Source organism: Phoca vitulina, unplaced genomic scaffold, assembly GCF_004348235.1.
Source record: "Phoca vitulina isolate PV1807 unplaced genomic scaffold, GSC_HSeal_1.0 scaffold73, whole genome shotgun sequence".
In the NCBI taxonomy this organism is placed as follows: Eukaryota; Metazoa; Chordata; class Mammalia; order Carnivora; family Phocidae; genus Phoca; species Phoca vitulina.
In genome coordinates, this window is record NW_022589776.1 from 5,675,214 (window position 1) to 5,699,483 (window position 24,270).

General features: G+C 48.0%; 1 protein-coding gene across 1 annotated transcript in view; it reads right to left on the reverse strand.

The window, feature by feature from the left end:
* The window catches only part of SEC16B (SEC16 homolog B, endoplasmic reticulum export factor), a 36,994-nt gene that overhangs the window by 7,298 nt on the left and 5,426 nt on the right, over positions 1–24,270 (reverse strand). The window contains exons 6-17 of the mRNA XM_032393474.1: positions 23,848–23,909; positions 22,169–22,304; positions 21,469–21,699; positions 16,198–16,295; positions 14,247–14,328; positions 9,540–9,657; positions 8,223–8,334; positions 6,452–6,557; positions 4,682–4,822; positions 3,413–3,526; positions 2,260–2,332; positions 709–978 (exon numbers count right to left, since the gene is read on the reverse strand). Coding sequence (XP_032249365.1) covers positions 709–978; positions 2,260–2,332; positions 3,413–3,526; positions 4,682–4,822; positions 6,452–6,557; positions 8,223–8,334; positions 9,540–9,657; positions 14,247–14,328; positions 16,198–16,295; positions 21,469–21,699; positions 22,169–22,304; positions 23,848–23,909 — 1,543 coding nt within the window. The remainder of the gene's footprint in view (positions 1–708; positions 979–2,259; positions 2,333–3,412; positions 3,527–4,681; positions 4,823–6,451; positions 6,558–8,222; positions 8,335–9,539; positions 9,658–14,246; positions 14,329–16,197; positions 16,296–21,468; positions 21,700–22,168; positions 22,305–23,847; positions 23,910–24,270) is intronic.

Genomic DNA, 24,270 nt, shown 5'->3' on the forward strand with positions numbered 1-24,270 from the left:
AATTGCCAAGCAGCTGCAGGTCCAAGCCCATGACTCCAAGTGGGTCACATTAATGTGAAGTCCACATACAAAACCCTCTCAATTCCAGCCGCCTGAAGACATGCTGGTCACCTGACCTCTACTCCAAGCCAAGCCATTCCTTAGGAATCCTGGAAACCAGGGCCACGTGGAACTAGATCACAGGGATCCTCCCGACTTTCCTCCATTTGAGCCTCCTGTCTTGGACAGGACATTATCTTAGAAGGTTGAAGATCTAATCCAGCGCTCCCCTGGTGTCACTCAGCACGGCTCACCACACTCAGCCCCTCTGTTTCCCATCACCACCCTTGGGAGCAGGACAGAAGAGTGGGCCTCTGCTCGCGACCCCTGACAGTGAGCTCTTGGGTGCAGGACGACACAGCTGGAGGCGCAGATGGCATTTCCCTCCTTCCTCCACCCTGCAACCTCTCTTCTAGAAACTATGCATCCAAGAGGAGGGCAGGAGGAACTGCTGTTGGCCTTGTCGTTTGTCCCAGTGGAGAGGCAGACTACAAAGGAAGGGAGCAGCGTCCCTCAGTCGCATGCAAAGTACCAGCCCCAGGGCTGCCACGTAGTCAGGCGCACGCCCACCATTCAGGGCTTTATGGGCTCTGACCCCACCTCCTCCTACTGGTCCCTGCACCTCCCTCTTCGCTTCCTTCCCTTCAAAACTCCTCACCCAGGTCTTACCAACGGGTGGGTGTATCTGCTGGGTTTCCTCCCAGGCTCCTCCTCCAGGAGTCCCTGTCACGGCCAGGCTGCCACCAGTCCCAGGAACTGAGTAAAGAGGCACAGGGACCCCGGTCTGCCCCACACTTCCTCCTGCTGGGTGGGGAAAGGGCTGTTGCGGGCTGGGCTGGGATGGCCACGTCTGCTCTAGGGCTGGCCACAAGGCTGAGCGGTCCCCAAGGGCTCCTGAGTCGCTTTGATGTCCCGGAAGATCATGGTAGAAAGTGCTTTCTAAGGACATAGGGCAAAGAAGAAGAGCTGAGACCTGAAATATGGCATTAGAATGGACCGATCACACCAGAACAATTCCTGCCCACGTCCTCCTTGGAAAGAAGTCACAAACACAGGCCGCTTGATGTGGCTGCCGTTCATGCAATGACAAGTACAACCCAGCAGTGATTGGAACGCCTCTCACTGCTTATGACTTAGAGTTGACAAAATGATTTCCTTCACTCCCGTGTATGATCTCCGAGCCTTAAACGAGCACATTAGTGCACTGGGGGGATAGAAATTACCACCTCGTTTAATGCCATACTTTTTTACTTTGGGATAAACTTTCCCCTTTAAGGATTTCCTCATGGACTTGGGTGTTTGAACAGTTTCTAGTTAAAACCCGAATCGGACCACAGACATGATGGCTTTGCCCTGGAAGCAAGCGTGGAGGTATTCCTTCTGGCTCTGCCATTTTGCCAGTGAGATGGATGGTGGTGTGGACGTGTGCCGTGATGGGCCCAAGGTCACGGGGCTGCTGGGGCTGCTGGCCCACATGCTCAGCTGGATGACGAGAGACACAGCTGCCTCCTAGCAGAAGCAGCGTTCAGAAACACCCAGCCTGGCTCCCCTCCAGCCCGTGATCTTCACAGGTTCCGTGACATAGCGCCAAAGCCCAGGCGCAGAAACCTCGCCTGCCTGCCTTGCCTTCCCCTTGCTCATCCGTGAAGGAAGTGCTAAAGGGTGGGAAACAGCTAGAAGTAAAGAGAAGAAGCCCTGCCCTGACCCCACTATGGGGGGGTAGCTGGAGGAAAGGGTGCAGAACCAGCTGGGGGTAATACTTTCTGCCCGACCCGGCGCCCAGAGGAAGCCTGAGGGGAAAGGAGGGACGTGCTGGAAATAATTTGAAACGTATGTCACGTGTATAGCAATCGAATGCTCAAAACTCAAACTGATAGCTCAAAAAAATCTTCTTAAGTCTCCAACACCTACATGACGTATGGACAATCCACCATCTCTGGCTTCCTCTCTGGGCGAAACCATGAGATCACAACACAATACAATGAGGATTAAAACCTGAATGTGAGGCAGAAACTCTCACAGTGCAGGAACTTAGCAGTGTTGGGATGCCTGTGGCCGGCCGGAGCTGTGGGGAGAAGGTGCCTGGACCAATGGGTCACACTGAAACAGGCAAGGAAGCGCTCCAGGAAGGGCAAGCAGAGTGTTTCCTAAGGTCTGCATCTCGTATGACCAGGTGCTGAGCGTCAGCCCTCCCCACACTCAGGTCGTCGGTGTGGGTACCTGCCGTCCCTCTGGCTCCCGAAGTATCTGAGTGAGCAGAACGAAGATCCCCAGTGTCTCCTGCTACCTTGTGCTAGTAAAATAAAGTAAAATCTTTTTAAGCCACACAAAGAAAAGCAAGAACAGGGAACAACAGTTTAAAAATTAAGTCAGGGGGTGGCTGGGTGGCTCAGTCGGTTAAGCACCCCTGCCTTCGGCTCAGGTCATGAGCCCGGGGTCCTGGGATCAAGTCCTGCATCGGGCTCCCTGCTCAGCGGGGAGTCTGCTTCTCCCTCTCCCTCTGCCGCTCCCCCTTCTAGTGCACTCACGCATTCTCTCTCTCTCTGACAAAGAAATGAAATCTTTAAATAAATAAATATTTTAAAAAATAAAAATCAAGTCAAAAAGAAACTTCAGAGGGAGTGGCAAGGTAGGGGAACGTCGCCTGAACCCCAAGGGCTGGTGGGAGAGGCACATGGGCAGGAGGGAGGCCTCAGCCCTGCTCAGAGCAGGCAGGGACCAGGACACCAGCACCATCCATCATCTCCCCGAGGAAGGGGCAAGTGGAAGGGACCAGACCGCGGGGCCCAGGGCCCCGTGTGCGTAGCACAGGGCGGGAATCAGGGCTGCATGTGCCTTGAAAAATCCATGCTGTCCTGTCTTCAGAGACGGCGGAAGAAAAAGAATGGAGGCAGCCCCATTCCAATTATGTTACAATTACTGCTGGCAGCTTTTGCACTTGTCAGAACAAAAAGGAAAGGCCTGGAAATCTTTTAAGCAATTGCCCTACATTACATGAAAGTGACACGGGTCCACTGTGATCCGTAGTTCCTAACAGAGAGATGAAAGCTTTAATGGTCATAAAATGTATCTTCTAGGACCCCAGAGAAGGGTGGCAAGGGGGATCGGCAAGAGGGCCCCAGGTCTCACAGGCTGACACAGGAAACCCTTTCCACCCTAGAGAGGGACCGGAGGGCGGGGGGGGGGGGGGGGAAGCTGGGAGGCTGAGCGCCACCTCTGCCCGGGTCAACCTGTGCCTCGTGGGTGCTGGGGGACTTCAGGGCCCTCCACGGGGTCGGGGATTTGCCAAGGTCAGTGCCTGCCTACTCGGTGCTAGGGGAGCGAAGAGAGAAACAAAGGTCTCAGCCCCTGGCCTGGCTCCAACCCCACTCACCGCCAGCTCCTCGAACCGCCTGCGAAGGGGCACCAGCCAGGCCGGCTCCGGGTCCCTGTCTCCACGGTGTCTCTCTACAACCAAGGGATCTGACAGCTTCAATCTCTCTGCTAGCTGTGCCAGGTTTCCAGCAGGTCAGGGGTGAACGTAAGAGAGGGGAAAGGAGAAACAGAAACACAATGGGGAACGAGGCAATAAGGGAATGGGATAAAGACAATCCTCATGCCCTTGCCAATTAGATTACAAAGAATAACCGAGAGGTAGCAAATTCAGCAGGTACCTTCCCGAAATTGCAACATAAATAAACAATTAACCCATCTTGGTGTTAGATCCTCCATAAGATATAAGAAGAAACTGTTACCCAGCTCTGCATCTCTGCAAAGAGGGGTAGAGCCTCTAGCAAGGCTTTCCAAACTCCAGTGCCCTGGGGAACCACCTGGACTGTTGCTAAAATGCTAAATCTGATCCCAGAGTTCCCGGTGGGGCCTGAGATGCTGCATTTCTAACCAGCTTCCAAGTAATGCCCACACTGCTGGTCGAGGGACTACCTTGTGTTGCAAGATTCTACTCCCTTATGAAGTCCCCAAACTTCCCAACTCCTCCGTGCCAGGTCCCTGAGGCGCTACAGCCCCCGGCCTGTTGGCAGACCCCTCAGGGGCAGGAGGCTCGGCACCACAGATGGGTTGGCTATAGGATCCAACCCTCGGGCCTCATCTAAAGCAAAGCAAAAATTGACCGTGGGCTGCTGGACTCTCTAGCTAATGGATTTTTCTTTGGTTAATTGGAACTACTATTTGCCTGATTGTTTTCTTCCCCAGGAACTAAAAGTTGATTTGTTTTTGTTTTCTTTTTTAAACGTATCCCACATGTGATAAAATATTCCATGCATTTAAAAGCATTTTAATAAGGATCATTTCCTGTTTTAATCACTAAAATATATTTTCCAAGTCCAGCGTTTATAATTAGAATGGTTCACCGTAACGTGCAGTTTCACTGTCCCAGAAAAGCAGTTGCAAGACTAAGTTTCTGGCAGAGCACACGCCTGGTTTCCCGTCTCCCGATCCCACCACCGTCCGCTCACTCCCTGTTTCTTTGTGTGGTGTCAGGACTCGGCTTATCACACCTGGGCACGCGTACGTGGTCAAAGACAGCCATGGGCTCCAATTTTCCGGCATGTTCCAAGGAGATGTGGAGTCTAAGCTACTCTACAATAGCTTTCTCTGAACGCCGAAGATAAAACACCCGCAGAGAACCCTTTGAGAAACTCACCTTGATGAGTTCCCCTAATAGCACTGGGTGATTGCTGTCTTCCTGGCTAAGGAGGGCCGCGCCAATGGCTTCGCAGTAATGTAAGGCCTGGGACGCAAGGCCGTAATCTGCCAGCCGGGAAGCATAAAGGAGCTTATACACCTGTGGAGAGGAACAGGGCCAGTGAGGAGTCCATCCAGGCAGGCATAGAAGGAGAGGAATGCAGATAAGACTTCCTGGAAGCCAGCTCCCATTAACTCTGCCATCCAAATCTCAAGGAGGGCCTTGTGCCATTTGGGGCATCCTATCTGGGTATGGGCACAATTTCAAATCCAGCCTGCAGATCCCGCATCATGGAGAGAGTGATGGGAGTCACCATCAGTTCAGTCTCCGTAGACCGAGTCCCCATCGAAATACACCAGACTACTTACTTCTTATCAGGAAGCCCACCCACCTGGAAAGCCTGGTGTAGGTGGCGTGGAGGACCAGGCACCAAGGGGGACATAGAAAGGAAGAAGAAATGACTCAGACGCAGAGCAGGTGGGTATTCACAGAAGCATGAGGGGTAGAGCAAGATGGAGCGTGACGGTTTGGGAATCAGACAGGTCCAAGGTCAAATCCCAGCTCCACACTGGGTGTGCCACCTTGGGCTGGTTATCCCACCCCCCTGTGCCTCAGTTTCCTCACTCTAATATGGGGATAATAATACTATTTACCCTTTGGCTGTTGTAAAGATTAAATTAGATAATCCACGCAAAGGTCTTGGAACAAATGGTACGCAAGAAATGTGAGCCAAGAGCATGTAACTCCTCTGAGCTTCAGTTTCCTCTTTTGGGAAAGGGGGGTAATCATGCACACCTTATGGGATGAGAAGTAATACCCTAAAAACACAAAAGCACTATGCCCGCACCTAGAGCGTACTCACTAAAACTAGCTAATCCCCTACTCTCAGCCCAGAGGAGACTGAAAGGGGGGGGATGACCCAAGAAGGGAGAGAGGGATGAAAGGACTGTTCAAGAGCGAGCTGGTCTGGCATGGCTTTGCCGGGGAAGGAGAGTCTTCGGTAAAAGACCGAAAGAAGATACTAATGGCGTCACTTCCCTTCTCATAACTAATTCACTCATTTTCAAGGTTTGGTTTTGTGCTTTGTGTTGTGGGGTGAGTGTGTGTGTGTGTGTGGCCGGGTGCACTCCGGGGGCAGGCTCTGAAGGAGTCTTGATGAATCTGAGGTGACAACAGGGCATCCAGCAGAGAAGTTGAGAGAAGAGAAGAGAACCCGCAGCGTGCACTTCACCTGCACAGCTGAAGCCCCGAGGGGAAGAAGGAAGGGTGAGGACTGGGGACGGAGCCAGGAGGAACTTTCAGAGCTCGAAGACAGAGGGGTCCAAAAGAGAGGGCAGGAGCAGGTCAGACGGAGGGAGCAGGCTGGGCAGCCCCTGGGCTGGGCCTCCTTCTCCCACCCCCGGCAGGATGGCCAAGGGGCAGAGGAGAAGGGAGAGCTGTTTGGGGAGAGCAGAGCAGAAGTTGCTGCAGAGCAGATGTGAGGAGCAGAGACCCCAGGACACTGGCTGATTTCCATTTGTCAGGTGGGAGGCAGGAGCCTCCGGCAGAGGGGGCGCTGCCATGTTTTGCTTTCATATCTTAAAATGTAGACCTTTAGGAGACCTAGGAAGAAATCCTAACTCTTCCCACACTCAAGCTAATGAAGAAAAGTGCTGTCGATGACTTAGCCCGGCTACTCCGTGCCAAATAGTAAAGCTGGAAATCCAGCTGCTGACGGTCGTGCGTTACCTGGAAAGAAGGGATGAAGGATTTGGGGCGGCCCAGCATCTGACAGTACTCGAAGATTTCCGTCCTCTGGATAGCCTCGGTCGTTGCAAATTTCAAAAACTCTTGACTAAAACCAGGGAATAATAATAAAAGAAATTGAGGCATGGTGGGAGGGGAGGGGGTTCAATCCTAGCAGACAAACACCAGCTGCACCCGTTTGTGGTAGAGCTTCTGCCCTGGGCTGATCCCTGGGACGGCTCCCAGGCAGGAAAGACGCTCTGGGCCTCCAGAGTGAATGTCTGGCCTCCTCTCGTTCCGCCTTCTTGAGGCTGGAGATGGAACAGAACACAGGCCTGCACCAGAGGTGCTGGGGAGCAAAGATTGCAGAAAAGGGTGGGGGCCTCCACCTTCTTTGCTGGAGGGTCCCCTAAGGCAAGCTGCTCTCCCTCGGCACTGGGTGCTCCTCTTAAACATGCTGAGAGCGAACCTTAGTGCCTGGAAGGCCTAGAACGTGCACCTGTGCGAGGCCACTCTTGGCCTGAACAAAAGAGAAGAGGGAGTGATGTGGGGCCCCAAGAGCACTGAGAAAGGTGGCCGAGAATGGGGAGGACAGCTGAGCCAAAAATCAAATGACAGTTCCTGAGCCAGGTGTCCATTCAGCCAAAGACGAAGCGGGCTGAGCGAAGGTGATCCAAGGGGCTTCCAGACGCCTCCACGTGCCCCGACAGCTTGTGGTATCTGAACTCACGGTCCCTCCCGGCTATCCCCAGAAATGCCCTCATGCGACACAAACATAGGAGAGAGACGAATGAAGCCCTACGCATTTCTTGCCACACTGGGCACAGATGGGATGTGACAAGCCAACTAGACACCATCAGAGACCATGACCGGAGAGAGCCCGCCACGAGACCGCCATTTCCACAGAGGTAGGCTGCTTGGTGCAACAGTGATCAGTCGGGGCTTCGCAGCCTGACAGCCCGGGTTCCAAGTCCAGGGTGACCCCACACTAGCTGTGCTATCTCAGGTTAGTTACTTAACCTCTCTGTGCCTTGGTTCCCCTCCTCTATCAAGTGAAGGTTAAAAATATACCTTATTTATAGGGTCAATCTGTAATGATTAAAGGAAACAGTGCAAATAAAATGACTGGCACAGTGTAAGGGCTTAGGAAATCTTAACTATTACGGGGAGGGGAGAAGAGAGATCCAGCACACGGAGGACTGCTAGGAAGCAAACGGGTCTTTCTGTCCATTTATTCATTGTCTACAGGATTATGAAGATCCTTCTGCGTGAAAAGCCTGATGTTATGGCCAACAAAGAATAAGTAACAGGTGGGACTTTGAGTAGCTTGTGCACCAAGTCGGTGTAGGGGTGTAAAGAGTAAGCATAAACGTCTTCCAATCTCCACTTCCGCCCAGGGCGGACTCTGAGCCCGCCCAGGGTTGCCTAACACGGAGCCGCAAGCCGCGCGGATAGCACTAACGAGTCACAAGAGGTGACCTCTGCTCATGGAGCCAGGGTGCCACCCAGTGGTCAGAGGGGCACAATACACCCCAAAGGCACACAAGCCAGTTTGGGGGAGCAGGACTGGGGCCTGAGGCCCCCTGGTGGTGTGATGCGGCACCCACCGGGCACCTGCCTGCCCAGCTCCGGGCAGGAAAGACCCAGAGGAAGGGAGCAGCAGCAGCTGAAATTCACAGGGGAAAATGGAAAAGGGAGCCAAGAAACCCAGCCCGGGCTAAAACAATCCCCCAGAAAACGTCCTTCCCGCTCCCTTCCCCAGAGGACCACGTACCTGTGGTTGCTGCCAAGCAAGGCCAGATGGTCTGTCTTCACGGTGTAGTGGCCGAAGGGCACGTGGGCCATGAGGTAGCAGAAGTGGGCGGCCTCCACCAGCCCCTTCCCCGCTGCGGGAGGAGGAGAGCAAGCCCCAGTCACAGAGCATGCCGTGTGGGGACCCACTTTCTGGGCGGGATGGGAGAGGGACGGCAGGGGTGCTCGGGGGTCAGACGGGAGAGTCCTCACGGGGGCGCAGGGGAGAAGGGCTCTCATCAGGAGTCACATGCCCCAAACCGCACACCCCCTCCCACCCGCGTTCTTGGCCTCAGTTGGACATGCCAATGTTCTTCGGTCAGAATAGGTCACTAATTCCTGTTCCCCTCCTGTGTTTGTCATTAGGAATTTGCTAAGCATTTTAGTCCTTCCTGAGGGTGAAAAGGAAGCAGATGCATACACCTGAGCAAAGATGGGGGCCATGGGGAGTAGCCGTTTTTAAATTAGGCTTCTTGGGGCACTGATGTTTCTCTTGCCAAAGTCAAACAATAGGAAACTTTTCCCAGGGCTCATAAAATTCAAAATAATCACCATCTTGTTCCCATTTCCAGAATGTTCTCCCATACATTTCCCATTACCTCAAAACTGAATTAATTCAAGTAGGTAAAGTACCCAGCACAGTGCCTGGCACCCAGGAAGGACTAAACAAATCCTACTTCCCCTTCTGCCCGAGTGCGAGCAGCCTGCTAGCTGACTTGGCAAACCCTACACACAGCTATTTTCAGTTTAACAGAACGCTATACCACAACGTTTACAAAGACTATCATGATTTCTAGATGTTCTGCCCCTTAACCAAATCTGAGAACCACTGATCTGGAACATCCAATAGCCCCTAAGTGTTTATAAGACCATGTTCACGAGAGAGAATACAAGTACAGATTACACAATTACCCAGGGTAGTTCGGGCAAAGACAGAGCTTGCTATCTGGCCGAGCTGGGTCACTGTACGACTAACCATAACAGGAGCCGAGGTCCCCCAGTGTTAACTCCGTCTTCAGGGGAATCTGACCAGGGATAGAAAGCCAACTGTTGCTTCTTTTAGCCGCACAGCCCAAATCTCGGGGGTCTGGACTGCATTGGCTTGCAGCAGAAATTCTGGGAAATGAAGGCAAGAATGACCCTCCCTTCCCTGGAGTTTCTGTCCCCCAAACACGGAGGCTCCCGGGTCAAAGGAGAGCCTGAGGCGCAGACTCGGGCCCAGCACAGCACCTAAGAGCCTACAGACAGATGTTTGTCTGTCTCCCTACAGAAGAGGGTAGCAGGGCTGGCTTCTGCTTACCCAGGGTGTCCCCCATGGTGATAATCGCTCGCTGAAGCAGCTCCGGGTCCCCACCCTGATTTGACAGAATCACAGCCAAGTGAGGCCTCCAGTCTCCCCACTGCTTGTCCACACAGCACTGAAAGGCAGCAGACAAAATGGGAGATTTACTGACTAACGTAGGGCTAGCCAGAGTGTAGGAGACGAAAGTTGTCCATCTCCTAGCTCGGAGTTCAGGGAATGTGTGCTTACACCTTCCTGCGGTGCTGTCCTTCGTTGATTTCGAGATCTCCTTTTAAAAAGCAAGACTCCTAGAAGGATGGGTAGCAGACAGACATGTGCACCTACATACATTCAGAGGAATATCAGGAGGTAGGTAAATAAAATGACACTATGGATCACTTTCTGATTTTCCAATTTCTTCCTGCTGCTCCTGATCCCAACAGCGAGGGACAACATCCAGAAAAACAAAACAGAACAAACCCTAATGTTTCAGTGGGAGAAGGAGGACCAAACATCCTTGACTCATATGAAGAATCCACATTAGCCAGTTAGAAGTCAGGGGAACCCTAGACCCTTAATACCTTACCGCATGGCTTGTGTTTTCTGGCTTTACAAAGGCCTTTCACACTCATCACCTTAGTTAACTTTCACAACAACCCTAGAAGTCCAATTCCTATCGACACTCGAAGGACGAAGAAAGCAGGCCACGTGGCCCAGCCCAGCACGCAGTCCCCATTCATCTTGCTCTCAGCTGAAGGCTGCGCCCACTCCCTCTGGCGACCATGCAGGAGCAGCAGAGCTCCACAAGGGGGCAGTAGGGTGCACATAGAGCCGGGGAAGTGGGAAAATAGCCCACACAAAGGATGGGGCTTGGGTCTCCCTTCTCCTGAATGAAGGGGGATTTCAGGACAGGAAATATCAATAAAGAAACAATATGACATCACAGAAACAACTTGGGCCCTGGATTCAACCACCTCTTTTTTTTTTTAAGATTTATTTATTTTAGAGAGAGAGAGCATGAGAGTGTGGGGGTGGGGTGGGGGGGCGCAGAGGAAGAGGAAGAATTCCAAGCAGACTCCCCGCTGAATGCAGAGCCCCACACAGAGCTCGATCTCACCACCCTGAGATCATGACCTGAGCCGAAATCAAGAGTTGGCTGCTCAACCGCCTGAGCCACACAGGCGCCCCTGGAGTCCTGCTTCTTACTAGCTTTGTGACCTTGAGCAAATTTCTCAAAACCTTTTTTCCCCTTATCTCTTAAATAGAGATCATCATTTCTACCTAACAGGGTGAGTGTTGATAATAAAATAAGATAGCCAGTAAAGCACATTGCATAGTGCTTTGCACTTAGTTTGCTCTTTATAATTGACACGTAGGTGCAAACACACACACACACAGAGAGAAGCCCAGCAAAAGGAAACGTGATTTGCAGACCGGTCCATCTCCCAGTTTGTTACACAGAATGGGTAGAGAGAAGGAAGGAGGGAGGGAAGAAGGAAGGAAGGAGGGAAGGAAGGAAAAAAGGAGGGAAGGAAGGAAATGGACAGTAGTAATAGCTAAGATTTGGAGGTCAGAACAATTCATAATTATTTGGTCTTTGTAATTATCCCAAGGAACAAAAGATGCTTTATCCAACTGCATTTTATGGTTGTTCTTTGTTTATCTGGGTGATGCAGTGTGAATGAGGGGGATGATGATAATAAATCACAAGAATAGCAGTTCTCACTCACTGTGCTCTGCCCGTGAACCATACCCAGTGCCAAGCATTTCTCCTGTGAACAATCACATGCATTGGGTACTATTATTATCCCCACATCGGCCAGGCCCTTTCTTGCTGGAACTAAAGGAACGAGCAAAAGAAAAATCCTTACTGAAAAGAACAAACACTTAGAAGTCATTCTTCTGTCTCTTCCCTAGGTGATTTGAAAAAACCCACTGTAAAGCCGATCTATGGAGAGAAAGATCACGAAAGAGAGAGCGAACACCTAACTAACTTCAATGGGTCAAGCATGGTGGTTGATATGTGTTCAGATATTCTCTCTCCTGTAATTTGAACAATAACTCTATTGGTGAGGCATCAAAATGCCCGCAAAGAGGAAAGCCTGACATTCTGAGATTAAGTAAGAAGGCCAAGTTCACAGAACGGGAAGGAGTAGACTCTGGTTACACCTATGATGGAAGCCCACAGCTGGGTTTTGTGGTTGCCATGCTTTTTCCACTCATTCCAAGTAACTAAAGACTAGCCTCTTACTGGATGCCATGATGCGAAGCAACGCTCAAACACTAAGATCAAACACTGTGCGTTGGCACATCACCTCTGGCTTCTCAGTTTTCTCACCTAACAGCAGGGAGCATTTAGCATTTGCTGGGAGACCCAATGGACCGTATGTTGATTATATCATTTCCTGCTTCATGACATGATGCAATTTCACGGCCGTGCACAGCCATTCAGCAGATTCGTGAGCACTCTGTGTTCCCATATAGCCAGTGGGCTTGACCATGGTCAGGAAAGTCATCATTTCTCTTTTCTTTTCTAGGAATTGTCCAGAAGCAATAAGAAGAATAAAAAAGCAAAAATGTGAAGTCCATTTTCATTAAAACTAGGTGTCGGCAAAAACCCAAAATTTGAAATGCAAGAAAAAGCTGCCAAAAATAGTAGAGATTGAACAAAAGTGAGTTCAGGAGGAAGCAGAAAGATAACTCCAGAAGGAGAGGATCCCACAGCCATCTCTGCTGGCTGGGGAGAAGCCAAGGCTACACAGATACCCACTGAACCCTCCAGATCATGTGGGAAATGCCAGTCAGCCTGCACTGTGGCCCTGGCCCCTCCCCAGCACAGACCTACCCCAAGCAGTTGGCCCAGGGAAGACTCACTCCTGTCAAGGATCAAACACAGAATCTGTACAAATTCACTATAAAGATAAAAGGAGGGAAGTAACATGAAAAAATAAATGGAAGGTAGAAAAAACGCTCACTGGAAAAATGTTAACCACGAAACAAATAAAGAAGTATCAGCAGGGGTGCCTGGGTGGCTCAGTTGTTAAGCGTCTGCTCAGATCATGATCCCAGGGTCCTGAGATCGAGCCCCACATCGGGCTCCCTGCTCAGCGGGAAGCCTGCTTCTCCCTCTCCCACTCACTCTGCTTGTGTTCCCTCTCTCGCTCTCTCGCTGTCTCTCTGTCAAATAAATAAAATCTTTAAAAAAAAAAAAGAAGTATCAGCAAACATTTCATCATGAATTTAAGTAAAGTAATGAAACAATTTCTTATGAAGCAAGGGCCTAAAGCTAAGTTACAAGAGCTCAAGAAAGAGACAGTGGACAAGAGGAAGAGGTAAATGTGACCTGCAGAGCTCAGGGAAGAAGTGGAAAAAATCAAAGAAATCAAGACAAAAATGGCAAGAGCACAACAATGAAGAGACACTGATGAAAACACAGTAAGGGACACACAGGATGGAAATGAGAGAAGAAAAAAAAGGAGGAGGAGGAGAGGAAGGAGGAGAAGAAGAGGAGGAAGAAGGGGAAGGAGGAGGAGGAGAAGAAGAAGGAGAAGAAGAAGGGGGGGAAGAGGATGAAGAAAGAGAGAAGGAGGGAGGAAGGAAGGAAGGAAACAAAAAGTGTTTTGTTTTGTTTTTTAAGATTTTATTTATTTATTTGACAGAGAGAGACACAGTGAGAGAGGGAACACAAGCAGGAGGAGAGGGAGAGGGAGAACCAGGTTCCCCGAGGAGTAGGGAGCCCGATGTGGGGCTCGATCCCAGGACCCTGGGATCATGACCTGGGCTGAAGGCAGACGCTTAACGACTGAGCCACCCAGGTGCCCCCAAAAAAGTGTTTTAATTAAAGAGAAAATGATATACATATAATCTGCCTGTGTATATGTATATATTCATATATATATGAAACTGTGCATACATGGAATTCCTGAAAGAAAACCAAAATAATGGAACAAAACAAATATTGAAGGATATAATTCAAGAAAACTTTCCTGAACTGTAAAATATGAATGCAGATATTAAAAGAGCATGCTGTGTACCAAGAAAAAAAACTGACCCAGATAGTCAACACCAAGATAGATCCCAGTAAGGTTACCGACTTCAAGGATAAAGAAGGGTACTTTGGGGCAAAAAGATCAAGTCTGTTTTCATGGGAAAAACATCAGGCTGGCCTCAGACTTCTCCTGAGCTATATCCAACTCCAGACAATGTGTAAGATTGAATATGTCCAGCTTTGCAGGCTCCGTGTGCAGCGGTGGGAAAGAAGGGCAGCCTCGCTGCGGGAAGCCTGGGAACAGCGCGCTCTCTCACTATCCATGCACACCATGCAGGCAGCTGTGCGACCGTGGAAAGGGCAAGGTCTTTGGATCAGACAGACCTGAGCCAATCCTGGCTCCACTTCTCCAAGCTCTGTGATCTCAGGTCATTTTAACCCTTGCACCTCAGTTTCCACATCTGCAAAACGGGGACAATAATTCCTACCTCTGTGCATTAAATGAAATAATATGAAGCCAAGTGCTCAGCACAGGGCCAAGTGCACGGTAGGTGCGCTCAGCAGAGAGTCTGCTTGAGATTCTCTCTCTCTCTCTCTCTCTCTCTCTCTCCCCCTCTATCCCCTCTCTAAAAATAAAAAGAAAAATCGTTAAAGTCATCACCTCATTCCCGAGCTGTCCCCACCCCCTAAACCCCTAGGATGCTGGGGTATTGAAGGAGTCCCGTCACAAAGAGTACCGTGGCTGCTTGTGGGATCCTCCCCGACATGAACTGGAAGAGGGTCTGCAGTGGGTCGTTGGCGGCTAGCGTGCTGGTGAAGCTGCAGAGAGAGGTGACCATTAGTGGTGACCAAGCCAAGAGGGCCATTTACCCATTGCCAGTGGCGCAAAAGCTCCCGTATATTTCTATTTGATTTCAGCACCTACTTTTGGAATACAAATTTCTCTTTGCCTCTCAGTTGTGCCTCTGCTACCTCCCACTTTTGGGGGGCTTGGCAGGATCTTCCTTCCACCCCCCCCAAGAGAGCTCACTGTTGGGGGTATTTCCTGCACTTTGGCACTGATGCCCTAACTCTTGAGTAACCATTTCTCTAGGCTTTCTTTGTCATGGAAATGATGCCCCAACATTTCACAGGTCCCCGGAGAGCCCCAGCAGTTAACCCAAACTTCCTCTCCGTGGGCCCCTCCTCCCCAGTCGTCCCCCTCAGCTCCTCCTCCCCTGAAGCAGCCCCCCGCATGCCCCGCCCACGGCACTCAGGCTGGCTTCTCTGGCTCACAACTAGACTGGCCCAGCAGTGCTTTTCTGCACAAGCACTAAATAGCCATGTCCAGTAACCAAAGAGGCGTAGAACAGGGACCAGAAATGATCCCGCCGATGACAAACCGTGGGATATGCTTAACAAGGATATAATAAGCTCTATAGCTGATTTGAGATTTAAGAACACTCAGTAAGAGATATTCTTCACAACTCACTGGGCCCCATCAAAAATCAATGGCCCAAGGCAAAAATCTGTAGCAGAGATGTATGCTCTAACGTGGGGTTGTAGGATGTTCATTTCCAAAACCCAAAGGAGAATCATCCCTCAGAATATGGTCTTTTATTTAATAGCACCCTTGCCTTGGGAGCTCGGAGCACTTCTCATAATAAAACTCCAGTGCTCCTCACCACCCTGAGCATAATGAAGTGCGCAGAGGCATTCCTAGTCCCTGGGAAGACTGAGGGTTAGGGTAGAAAAGAGAATCCACGGATGGAGAAGGGTAACATGACAGCCTTGAAGGCAAGTGCGATCTTCCCAGCCAACTGCCCATTTATGGCCAATTTAAACTTGAGTTCAGCTGAGAGGTTCACAGCTTCACAGCTTCCACCAACACAGGAAGATGAACATTTTGAGGGAACATCCTTCTCCCTGTCAGATCCAAGCCTGCCCCTTACAGGAGGGCCCCCAGTCCTCTCCACCCCACCATATGTCTGTCCCTGCCCTCCCATGGATCTGAGCTTGCTCAGAAACCCTTCCTTCTCCAGCACCCCGACACCCAGCTCTTCCACCTACTCCCCCTTATTCCAAACTCCTGGCCATGTAGTCAACCTCCTATCCTGTCTCGTCCTGGTTTGGGCATTCTTCCTGGTCTCAATGTGCCGGCATGATCTCTGACTAAACACATCCCTTGGGTCTCCTCATGTCCCCCTGCCCTAGATGAAGACTGCCACATCCAATCCCCAGTCCTATAAAGCCCGTTCCTACTGCTCCCCCATATCCTGACCTTCCTCTCAGCACCCACATTCCCCACTGCAAGACTAAGTGATAGACAACTCCTAACTCTCGGGTCTAAGCTCCTGTCAGGTAGCCATAAGTGGTCACCTATTCTCTCACTGGTGGAACTATCTAGAATAGCCCCTCCCAAAGAGAACTACTAGATTGTAGAAACCTATGTAACTTTTGGAACACACCCTGAGAAATATTACTAAAATGTTTATTTATCAAGCAGGTAGAAAGAATGTGTCCAGGTCTAGGTTATAAGAACCTAGAGAAGTGATATCCTACGTCCGGGTCAGAAAAGAGAAATTGGAAGGATGCTTGGTGTGTGGGGCTTCCCAGTGCATCTTGCATTTCTCCCCATCACCCCTCCCTTGGTGGGGGGGAGGCCTCTCTGCTCCATTGGTCTCCTTTGCCAGCGCCCAGCTCACTCACCCACTCATAACCCAGCTGTAGGTCCTTGGGTCCATCTTGCTGGAGAGGAACAAAGCATGACCCCACAGGTGGTTCTTCATGGCCCACTCCAAGGCTTCCTGAAAACAAAAACACATCGCATTCAGCATGGCCCTCCTCATCTTCCTCTGCCGACAACACGTGATGGTGTTTGGGTACCGCCGCCCCCGAGCCATGCCCGCTGGGCTCCCAGGAAGACTCAGAGCCCCAGCTGTGAGTGTGCCAGAGCAATAGTGGGGAAATGGGCTCTAACTGGCACGTATTTCTCTCTAAGCTGGCCCTTCTCCAGCCTTCCCTTGAGAACAGAAGTGATGTGTGCCTCTTCCACGTCTGGCTCCTGGAAGCCCCTTGCCCAGTCCCGCATGCCCTTTTCCCCATCGGGCTGGCTGGAAGGAAGATGCTCAGATGGTACAGCTTCCTCCACGCGGAGTCCTTGAACTACTCCGTGGAGGAGGACTGCCCCGCCGTTCTGTTCACCTGCCCAGGGCTCCCATGTGAATAGAAAGAAGTGTTTAAGCCAGTGTGCATAGCGGTTAACCTGCCCCACCTAATATTATAACTAATTGCTTGTTAACAACCAGGTGTTTGTTAGCTATCAACTTCACATGCCAAATGAATGACACCGCTAACTTGGTGAGATCAGTAAGAAGCTGTAAATTTTAACACACACAAAGACACACTCACACTCATCTTTTCATTCAATTTTCAGAATTATTTAGTAAGAGCTTAATTTATATTTGAGGTTTTGACCCGGTGTTAATAATTTCCTTAGTACTCAAAAATAATGTGATTTTTGGACAGGAAGTCACTAATGAGGTAACTTGAACTCCAGGTGCAAATTTCTTTGATCATCCCAACATCTCCCACACTATCTTATTTAAAGAGAGAGAACAAATTTAAACCACTACCATTAGGAAATTCAGCCTCACATCCGCTACAAGGGAAAATGACATTGAGTTACTCTTTTCATATGTTAAACTATTTCACAACAGTATTTTTTTAAGGGAATTACTAATAATTGGTTGGGTATTACCACTTTGCTCACAAATTTGCATCTCCAAAAATATAATTTAAGAGTAAGTGGAGAAACTGGGAAATTACCTTGAGGATATAAATCTCACACAGTGCCAGAGATGAGACGCCAGTCAAATATTAATAAAGATATGAAAGATATTTTGGTCTCCAGCCCCTCATGAGCCATTCTGAACTCCCAGAGTACTCTTCCTATCCCTGGCTCACCTTTGGGCCCAGGTATGACAAGTAGTGTGGTGGATGGTTAGAAGCCCAAGCTCAGACATCAGGCTGCCTAGATTTGAATGCTGGCTTTATTACTCAGTAATTTTCCTCATTTGTAAGTACATAAAACAAGAATAGAACCTAATCTAACAGGGGTTTCTATGAAGATAAATGAGACAATGCATGGAACATGTTAAGTAAGTGCCTGGTACAGAGAAAATTTTTTTAAATATTTGCTTTTGTTATCGTTATTGTTATGGTCATTACTTAATCTTTCTTAAGGAAAGAGATTATTATTGATTTATCTCTGTATCCCCCACAGGGTTCAACGCCTTAGAAGTAGTGGCTGCTTGGGGCGCCTGGGTGGCTCAGTCATTAAGTGTCTGCCTTCGGCTCAGGTCATGATCCCAGAGTCCTGGGATTGAGCCCCGCATCGGACTCCCTGCTCCGTGGGAAGCCTGCTTCTCCCTCTCCCACTCCCCCTGCTGGTGTTCCCTCTCTCGCTGTGTCTCTGTCAAATAAATAAATAAAATCTTTAAAAAAAAAAAAAAAGTAGTGGCTGCTTAATAAATGTTTACTGAATAAATAAATCACTAGTGAAATTGCAGGTCCCTACTATATAGTGAACGGGATGGCTAGCATATGATCCCACTGATTTTCACTGAGTATCATGCCTTGCATTCATTTTCAAATATAACATCACTGGGGCGCCTGGGTGGTTCAGTTGGTTAAGCGCCTGACTTCAACTCAAGTCATGATCTCAACCTCCTGGGATCAAGCCCCACATCTGGCTCTTCGCTCAGCAGGGAGTCTGCTTGTCCCTCTCCCTCCTCCTCTGCCCCCTTCCCACTTGTGCTCCTCTCTCTCTCAAATAAATAAATAAAATCTTTTAAAGATAAACAAAATATAACATCATATACAAGTAAACAGAGATTAAAAATTCAAATATAAAGGTGAAGTTACAAAAGTACTTGAACTTTATTTTCATAACTTAATTTTAAAGTAGGAAAGCCTTTTTTTAAGATTTTGTTTATTTATTTGAAAGAGAGAGAATGAGAGAGAGAGAGCACATTAAGGGGGGGAGGGGCAGAGGGAGAAGCAGACTCCCTGCTGAGCAGGGAGCCTGATGCGGGACTCGATCCTGGGACTCCAGGATCATGACCTGAGCTGAAGGCAGTCGCCTAACCAACTGAGCCACCAGGCGCCCCTAGGAAAGCCTTTCTAAATATCACCCCAAAAAAGTAATTTTGTACAGAAAGTCCTAAAAAAGTAAAGAGCTCCTACAAATCAATAAATGGAGATCAAAAATCAGACAGAAAAATGTAGAAAATCCATCACAAAAAAAATTCAGATTGAAAGATATTAGACTTCACTTATAATAGGGGAAATGAAAATAACTACACTAAATTATATATACATATTTTTACCTCTCAGATTGGCACATATTAAAAGCTTGGAAACACACCGAGTTGGTGAGAGTGGGAAAACGGGCACTCTCATGTATTGCTGGTAAAGTAATCGGTGAAACCTCTAAAAAGGCAATTTGTCACTTTCTCAAAATTTCAAGCTATATACCCTTGGACTCAACACTTCTATTTCCAGGAACTATTCTAGAAATCATATGTATATTCTCCCACATGGCAAAATGACTTTCATTGTCGTTGCAGTATTATTTGTAATAGCAAAAGACTATTAAATCATCTACATGTCAATCTATCAGGGTTTAGTTAAATTAATTATAATTTATCTTTAGAAATCTGTGCAGCCATAGAAAATAATGAAGAAGGTATTTATATGTTAAAAGGAGCAGGAATCAGGAAAATGTGGCCTGAAGGCCAAATTCAGCCTACTGTCTATTTTTGGTACAGCCCACAAACGAAGGATAACTTTTCACATTTTTAAATGACTGGAGAAAAAAATCAAAAAAAGAATAATACTTCATTACACGTGAAAATTATATATAATTCCAATTTCTATGTCCATAAATAAAACACAGCCACACCCATTCATTTATATATTGTCTGTGGCAGCTTTTACTTGACAATAGCAGAACTGAGCAGTTGCAAATGGCCTGCAAACCTACATTTAGTGTCTGGGATGCCTCGCTGGCTCAGTTTGAAGAGCATCTGACTCTTGATTTCGGGGTCAGGAGTTCGAGCCCCACATTGGGTGTAGAGATTACTTAAATCAATAACATTTTATGTATGTGTGTGTATATATATATATATTTATTGTCTGTCCTTTTACAGAAAACAATCCCAATATAGAGTGTTTTCTAAGATATTTTGTTAAATGAAAAAAAAAGTGAAGAAATGGTAGATAGAGGGTGCTGGCTGTAGAGCTTTCGACTCGTGATCTTGGGGTTGTGAGTTCGAGCCCCATGTTGGGTGTAGAGATTACTTAAAACCTTAAAAAAAAAAAGAAAAGAAAAGAAATGGTATATAGTAAGCTGTTAAAAATGGAGAAAATAATTATGTATGCAGAAAATATCTCTGGATATTTCAGAGATAGCAATTCAGTGGCCGAGAGGATGGGGGCATCATTTTCCCCACTATATCCCTTTTAGCTTTTGAGTTTTGAATCATATTGATTCAAATTGATTTCCGTCATATATTCCAATATTTACGTTTCCTTTAAGACTTTTGTAAAATGTGAGGGATGCCTGGGTGGCTCAGTTGGCTAAGCGTCTGCCTTTGGCTCAGGTCATGATCCCAGGGTCCTGGGATCGAGTCCCGCATCGGAATCCCTACTCAGTGGGGAGCCTGGTTCTCCCTCTGCCTGCCTCTTCCCCTGTTTGTGCTCTCTCTCTCTCTTTCTTTTTCTGACAAATAAATAAATAAATAAATAAATCTTTATTTGTGTGAGTTCAACTTCAAAATTAAACAAGGCATAAAAAAATAGGTAAGTATGTGAGGTGATGAATGTTATTAATTAACTCCATGGGGAGGATCCTTTCACAATGTATTTGTGATATTTGTATATCAAATCATCATGTTGTACACTTTAAATATCCTATAATTTTGTCAAATACCTCAATTAAAATTTTTTTGAATAAATAATATAAAGATTAAAATTGTCTAATTTACATATCAAACAATAAACAAGACATTACTTCATCTGTTAAATTAAAGTATTCAATATTGGTAGGCAAACATTAGATCTAGCTGGTGGGGACATCATCTGTAAACAAATTTTCTGGAAACTAATTTAGTGTATATGTGAAGAACCTTTTTGTTGTTGTTGTTGTTTTGTTTTTCTTGTTTTCTCTTTGTTTTTATCTTTTTTATTATTATTATGTTATGTTAATCCCCATACATTACATCATTAGTTTTTGATGTAGTGTTCCATGATTCATTGTTTGTGCATAACACCCAGTGCTCCATGCAGAACGTGCCCTCTTTAATACCCATCACCAGGCTAACCCATCCTCCCAACCCCTCCCCTCTAGAACCCTCAGTTTGTTTCTCCGAGTCCATAGTCTCTCATGGTTCCTCTCCCCTTCCGATTCCCCCCCTTCATTTTCCTTTCCTACTTTTTTTTTTAACATATAATGTATTATTTGTTTCAGAGGTACAGGTCTGTGATTCAACAGTCTTACACAAGTCACAGCACTCACCATAGCACATACCCTCCCCAATGTCTATCGCCCAGCCACCGCATCCCTCCCACCCCCCACCACTCCAGCAACCCTCAGTTTGTTTCCTGAGATTAAGAATTCCTCATATCAGTGAGGTCATATGATACATGTCTTTCTCTGTGGAGCCCGATGCGGGGCTTGATACAGGGCTCAATCCCAGGATGCTGAGATCATGACCTGAGCTGAAGTCAGATGCCTAACCGACTGAGCCACCCAGGCGGCCCAAAAGATGTTATCTTTTAATGATAAGACTATATAATTTTTTTCTTTGTACCTTACTGAACATCTTAAGTGCCAAAAAATGAATATATATTACTCATATAATTGGGGGTGGGGGTGTGGTTATTTTTTAAAAACCAGCATGGAGGGGCCACACTTGCCTTCTTCCTTCCGTAGTAGAGCAGTTTAGTGAATTTCTCTACGATCTGTGCAGGTGTCTCCACGCTGGGGGGAATCTCCCCGGTGAGCAGGTTCGGGGTCCCTGAGCTCAGCACCGGCCAGTCCTCACCCGTCAGGTTGATGAGGTTGGCCTCCGGCGGCTGTCTCTTGTACTTCTCCAGCTTCTTGCAGTCTTGCATCAGCAGTTCCGCGATGTCAGACCCCACCATGGACTACAAGGCAAAGAGGGTCAGCCTGAGGGAGGATCCTATTGTCCTTGTGCTCACAGCACCAGCACCAGGGCACCTGCCTTCTCCATGAGGAGGAGGACATGCAAACACAAGACCTTCCTTTCTTGGATTGTTGTATTTCAAACTTCAGCTTCACCCTCAGGTACTTTCTGCCTGTCAGGAGCCACAGAGATTACCAGAACTATGCACACTCTTACAGGTGTATTATGTGGTTGGTACAGTGACCCAAGAACTGTACGATAACCCCAGGCCAGTGGAGAAGGGCAGGGAAAAGATTATCGTTAGCAAACGGGGTTGACACCTGAGCAATTGTTCCCCCTGTGGGCCATTCATTGCTTCTTTAACATTATCTTTTACAATCATGCCATAAGCCGAATCTTCTCTATCCCAGAAAGACTTCAATTTCAATCCAGCCTGCACCTGCCCACCCACCAGAGCGATAATACTTTACCCCGTTCTGCCGACAAAGGAGAACCAACAATTGCCACAGTAGAGCTGAGTCTCTGCTCCTCTCTGTCTCAGATTTTAGGCTCTGAGCTGCTTTGTGCTGGCAAAATGTCATGATATCCACCTTGTGTACATCTTCCCTATGGAGAGATTTCAGGGAGCAAAGAATGAGGGACAGACTCTTTCTCTGCACAGGACCGCGGGCTCCTTCTGCATTATGAGGATGCCAGCAGAGGGTGAGCCAGATAACCCAGGGCTGGATACCGAGTCTGTAGTTTCCTTGTAGAACAGGAAGGGACCTCAGAGATTCTTCGTATACCCTCTCCATTTTACAGATGAAGAAACTGAGGCCCAGGGACTGCACGGGACAGCAAGCAAGAGCACAGACTTTGGAGTCAGACAACCCTGGGTTTAAATCCAGCCTGCCACTTCTCAGCTTATACAAGGTTCTTATCCTGTCTGAACCTCTGCTTTTTCCCCTAAAATAGGGATAATGAGAAAAAAACTACCTCCATATAAAAGGAATTAGGAAATTTTGTAGCATATACTAAGTAATCAATAAATGGGCAAATATTGTTTGGTCAAGGTCGTTCAATAATATCAGTCAAATTGGGACCAACCCCCTAGTGTCCACACACCTAGTTCGGCAATCTACCCCACATCCGTATACCTGTGTGCAGAAAGATTCGTCGCTCACCTTTACTTGAAGGAACTGTCAAAATACTATGGGCTTGGGGCACCTGGGTGGCTCAGTCAGTTAAGTGTTTGCCTTCAGCTCAGGTCATGATCCCAGGGTTCTGGGATCGAGTCCTGCCTCGGGAATCCCTGCTCAGTGGGGAGTCTGCTTCTCCCTCTGCCTCTCCCCCCACCCGAACCCGGCTTGTGTTCTCTCTCTTGCTCTCTCACTCTCTCTCTCTCAAGTAAACAAATAAATTCTTTTAAAAAAATACTATGGGCTTTTCTTGGTGGCAGAAGCTTCAGGATAAGAATAAGTTTATATGGTAGTGATGATATATACAGGGCTTCCCTACACTTAAAGCAGGCACAGTGGTGTTACCTCATTTCCTAAACAGCAAACTAAAGCTCAGAGAGGACTAACTGACCTGTCCGCCATGGGACCTCTAATTAGTAGGATGCAGGGACCAAGGACCGGGGCCCTCTGACTCCAGCCAGGACTCTCTCCACAGCAAGAGTGTCCTGAATATTTATCAGAAACAGGACTAGGAATTTAAAAGAAGTTCTAGCTCAATCCTGCAGAGGGCAGACGTGCACACTATCCAGAAACTCAACAGGAACCATGCTATTTCTCTCTCCAGAAAAAAGGCAAGAATTTTTTTCCCACTCTAAACCACTTGTCTGTGATTTCCCAGGCTGTGCTCCACTTTTCTACCAGTACCTATTAAGTTCTCAGAACGCTAAAACCTCCTACCGTGTAGCTCCTGCAAAATAGAACTGTTTTCAGATCTTTAATCTTAATTTTTCTCTCGGCCCTTCAACTATCAAATTGCTTGTCAAAATGGCTCAGGCCACATTTGTCTCTATCTTGTTGCACAGAGTATTCTACTCCACGTGGGATAGACATTTTCTTTCAAGGAAGCCAAACAAATCCCCAAAATGCTGATCTGGGCAGGCAGATTTTGTAGGTTCAAAAACCCTCACTTGGCAGCTCTTAAGATAATTTACCTGATTAGGGGTCCTGAGAAAGTCCTCAGCTCTTCTTGTTCCTCAGAGTAATTAAGAATAACCTGGAACGAAAAATCAGATTTGGCGTTTGAGACTATGTCCACCCAAGGCCCCCGTCAGTCAAGTCCAATATCAGAACCCATGGCTGCCGTCCTGGGATGTGGCTCAGTGCCTTGTGCGGGACACAGGAGGACAAAAGTGAGTTCTCCAGTTGCTGAAAGGGAGCCAACAGCATCTCAGGAGAAACATAAATCTAGCCTCACTTCTTTGAGAGAAGATCCCTACCCTTTCCTTCCCAAGACATGCCCCCATCCATGGAGTGCATGGCCCCCTTCCCCCCAAGAGCACCCCATTCCCAGAGATGCCCAGGCTCAGGCAGAGGGAAACAGAAAGCAGCCTGCCAGCTTCCTGGGACACAGAATC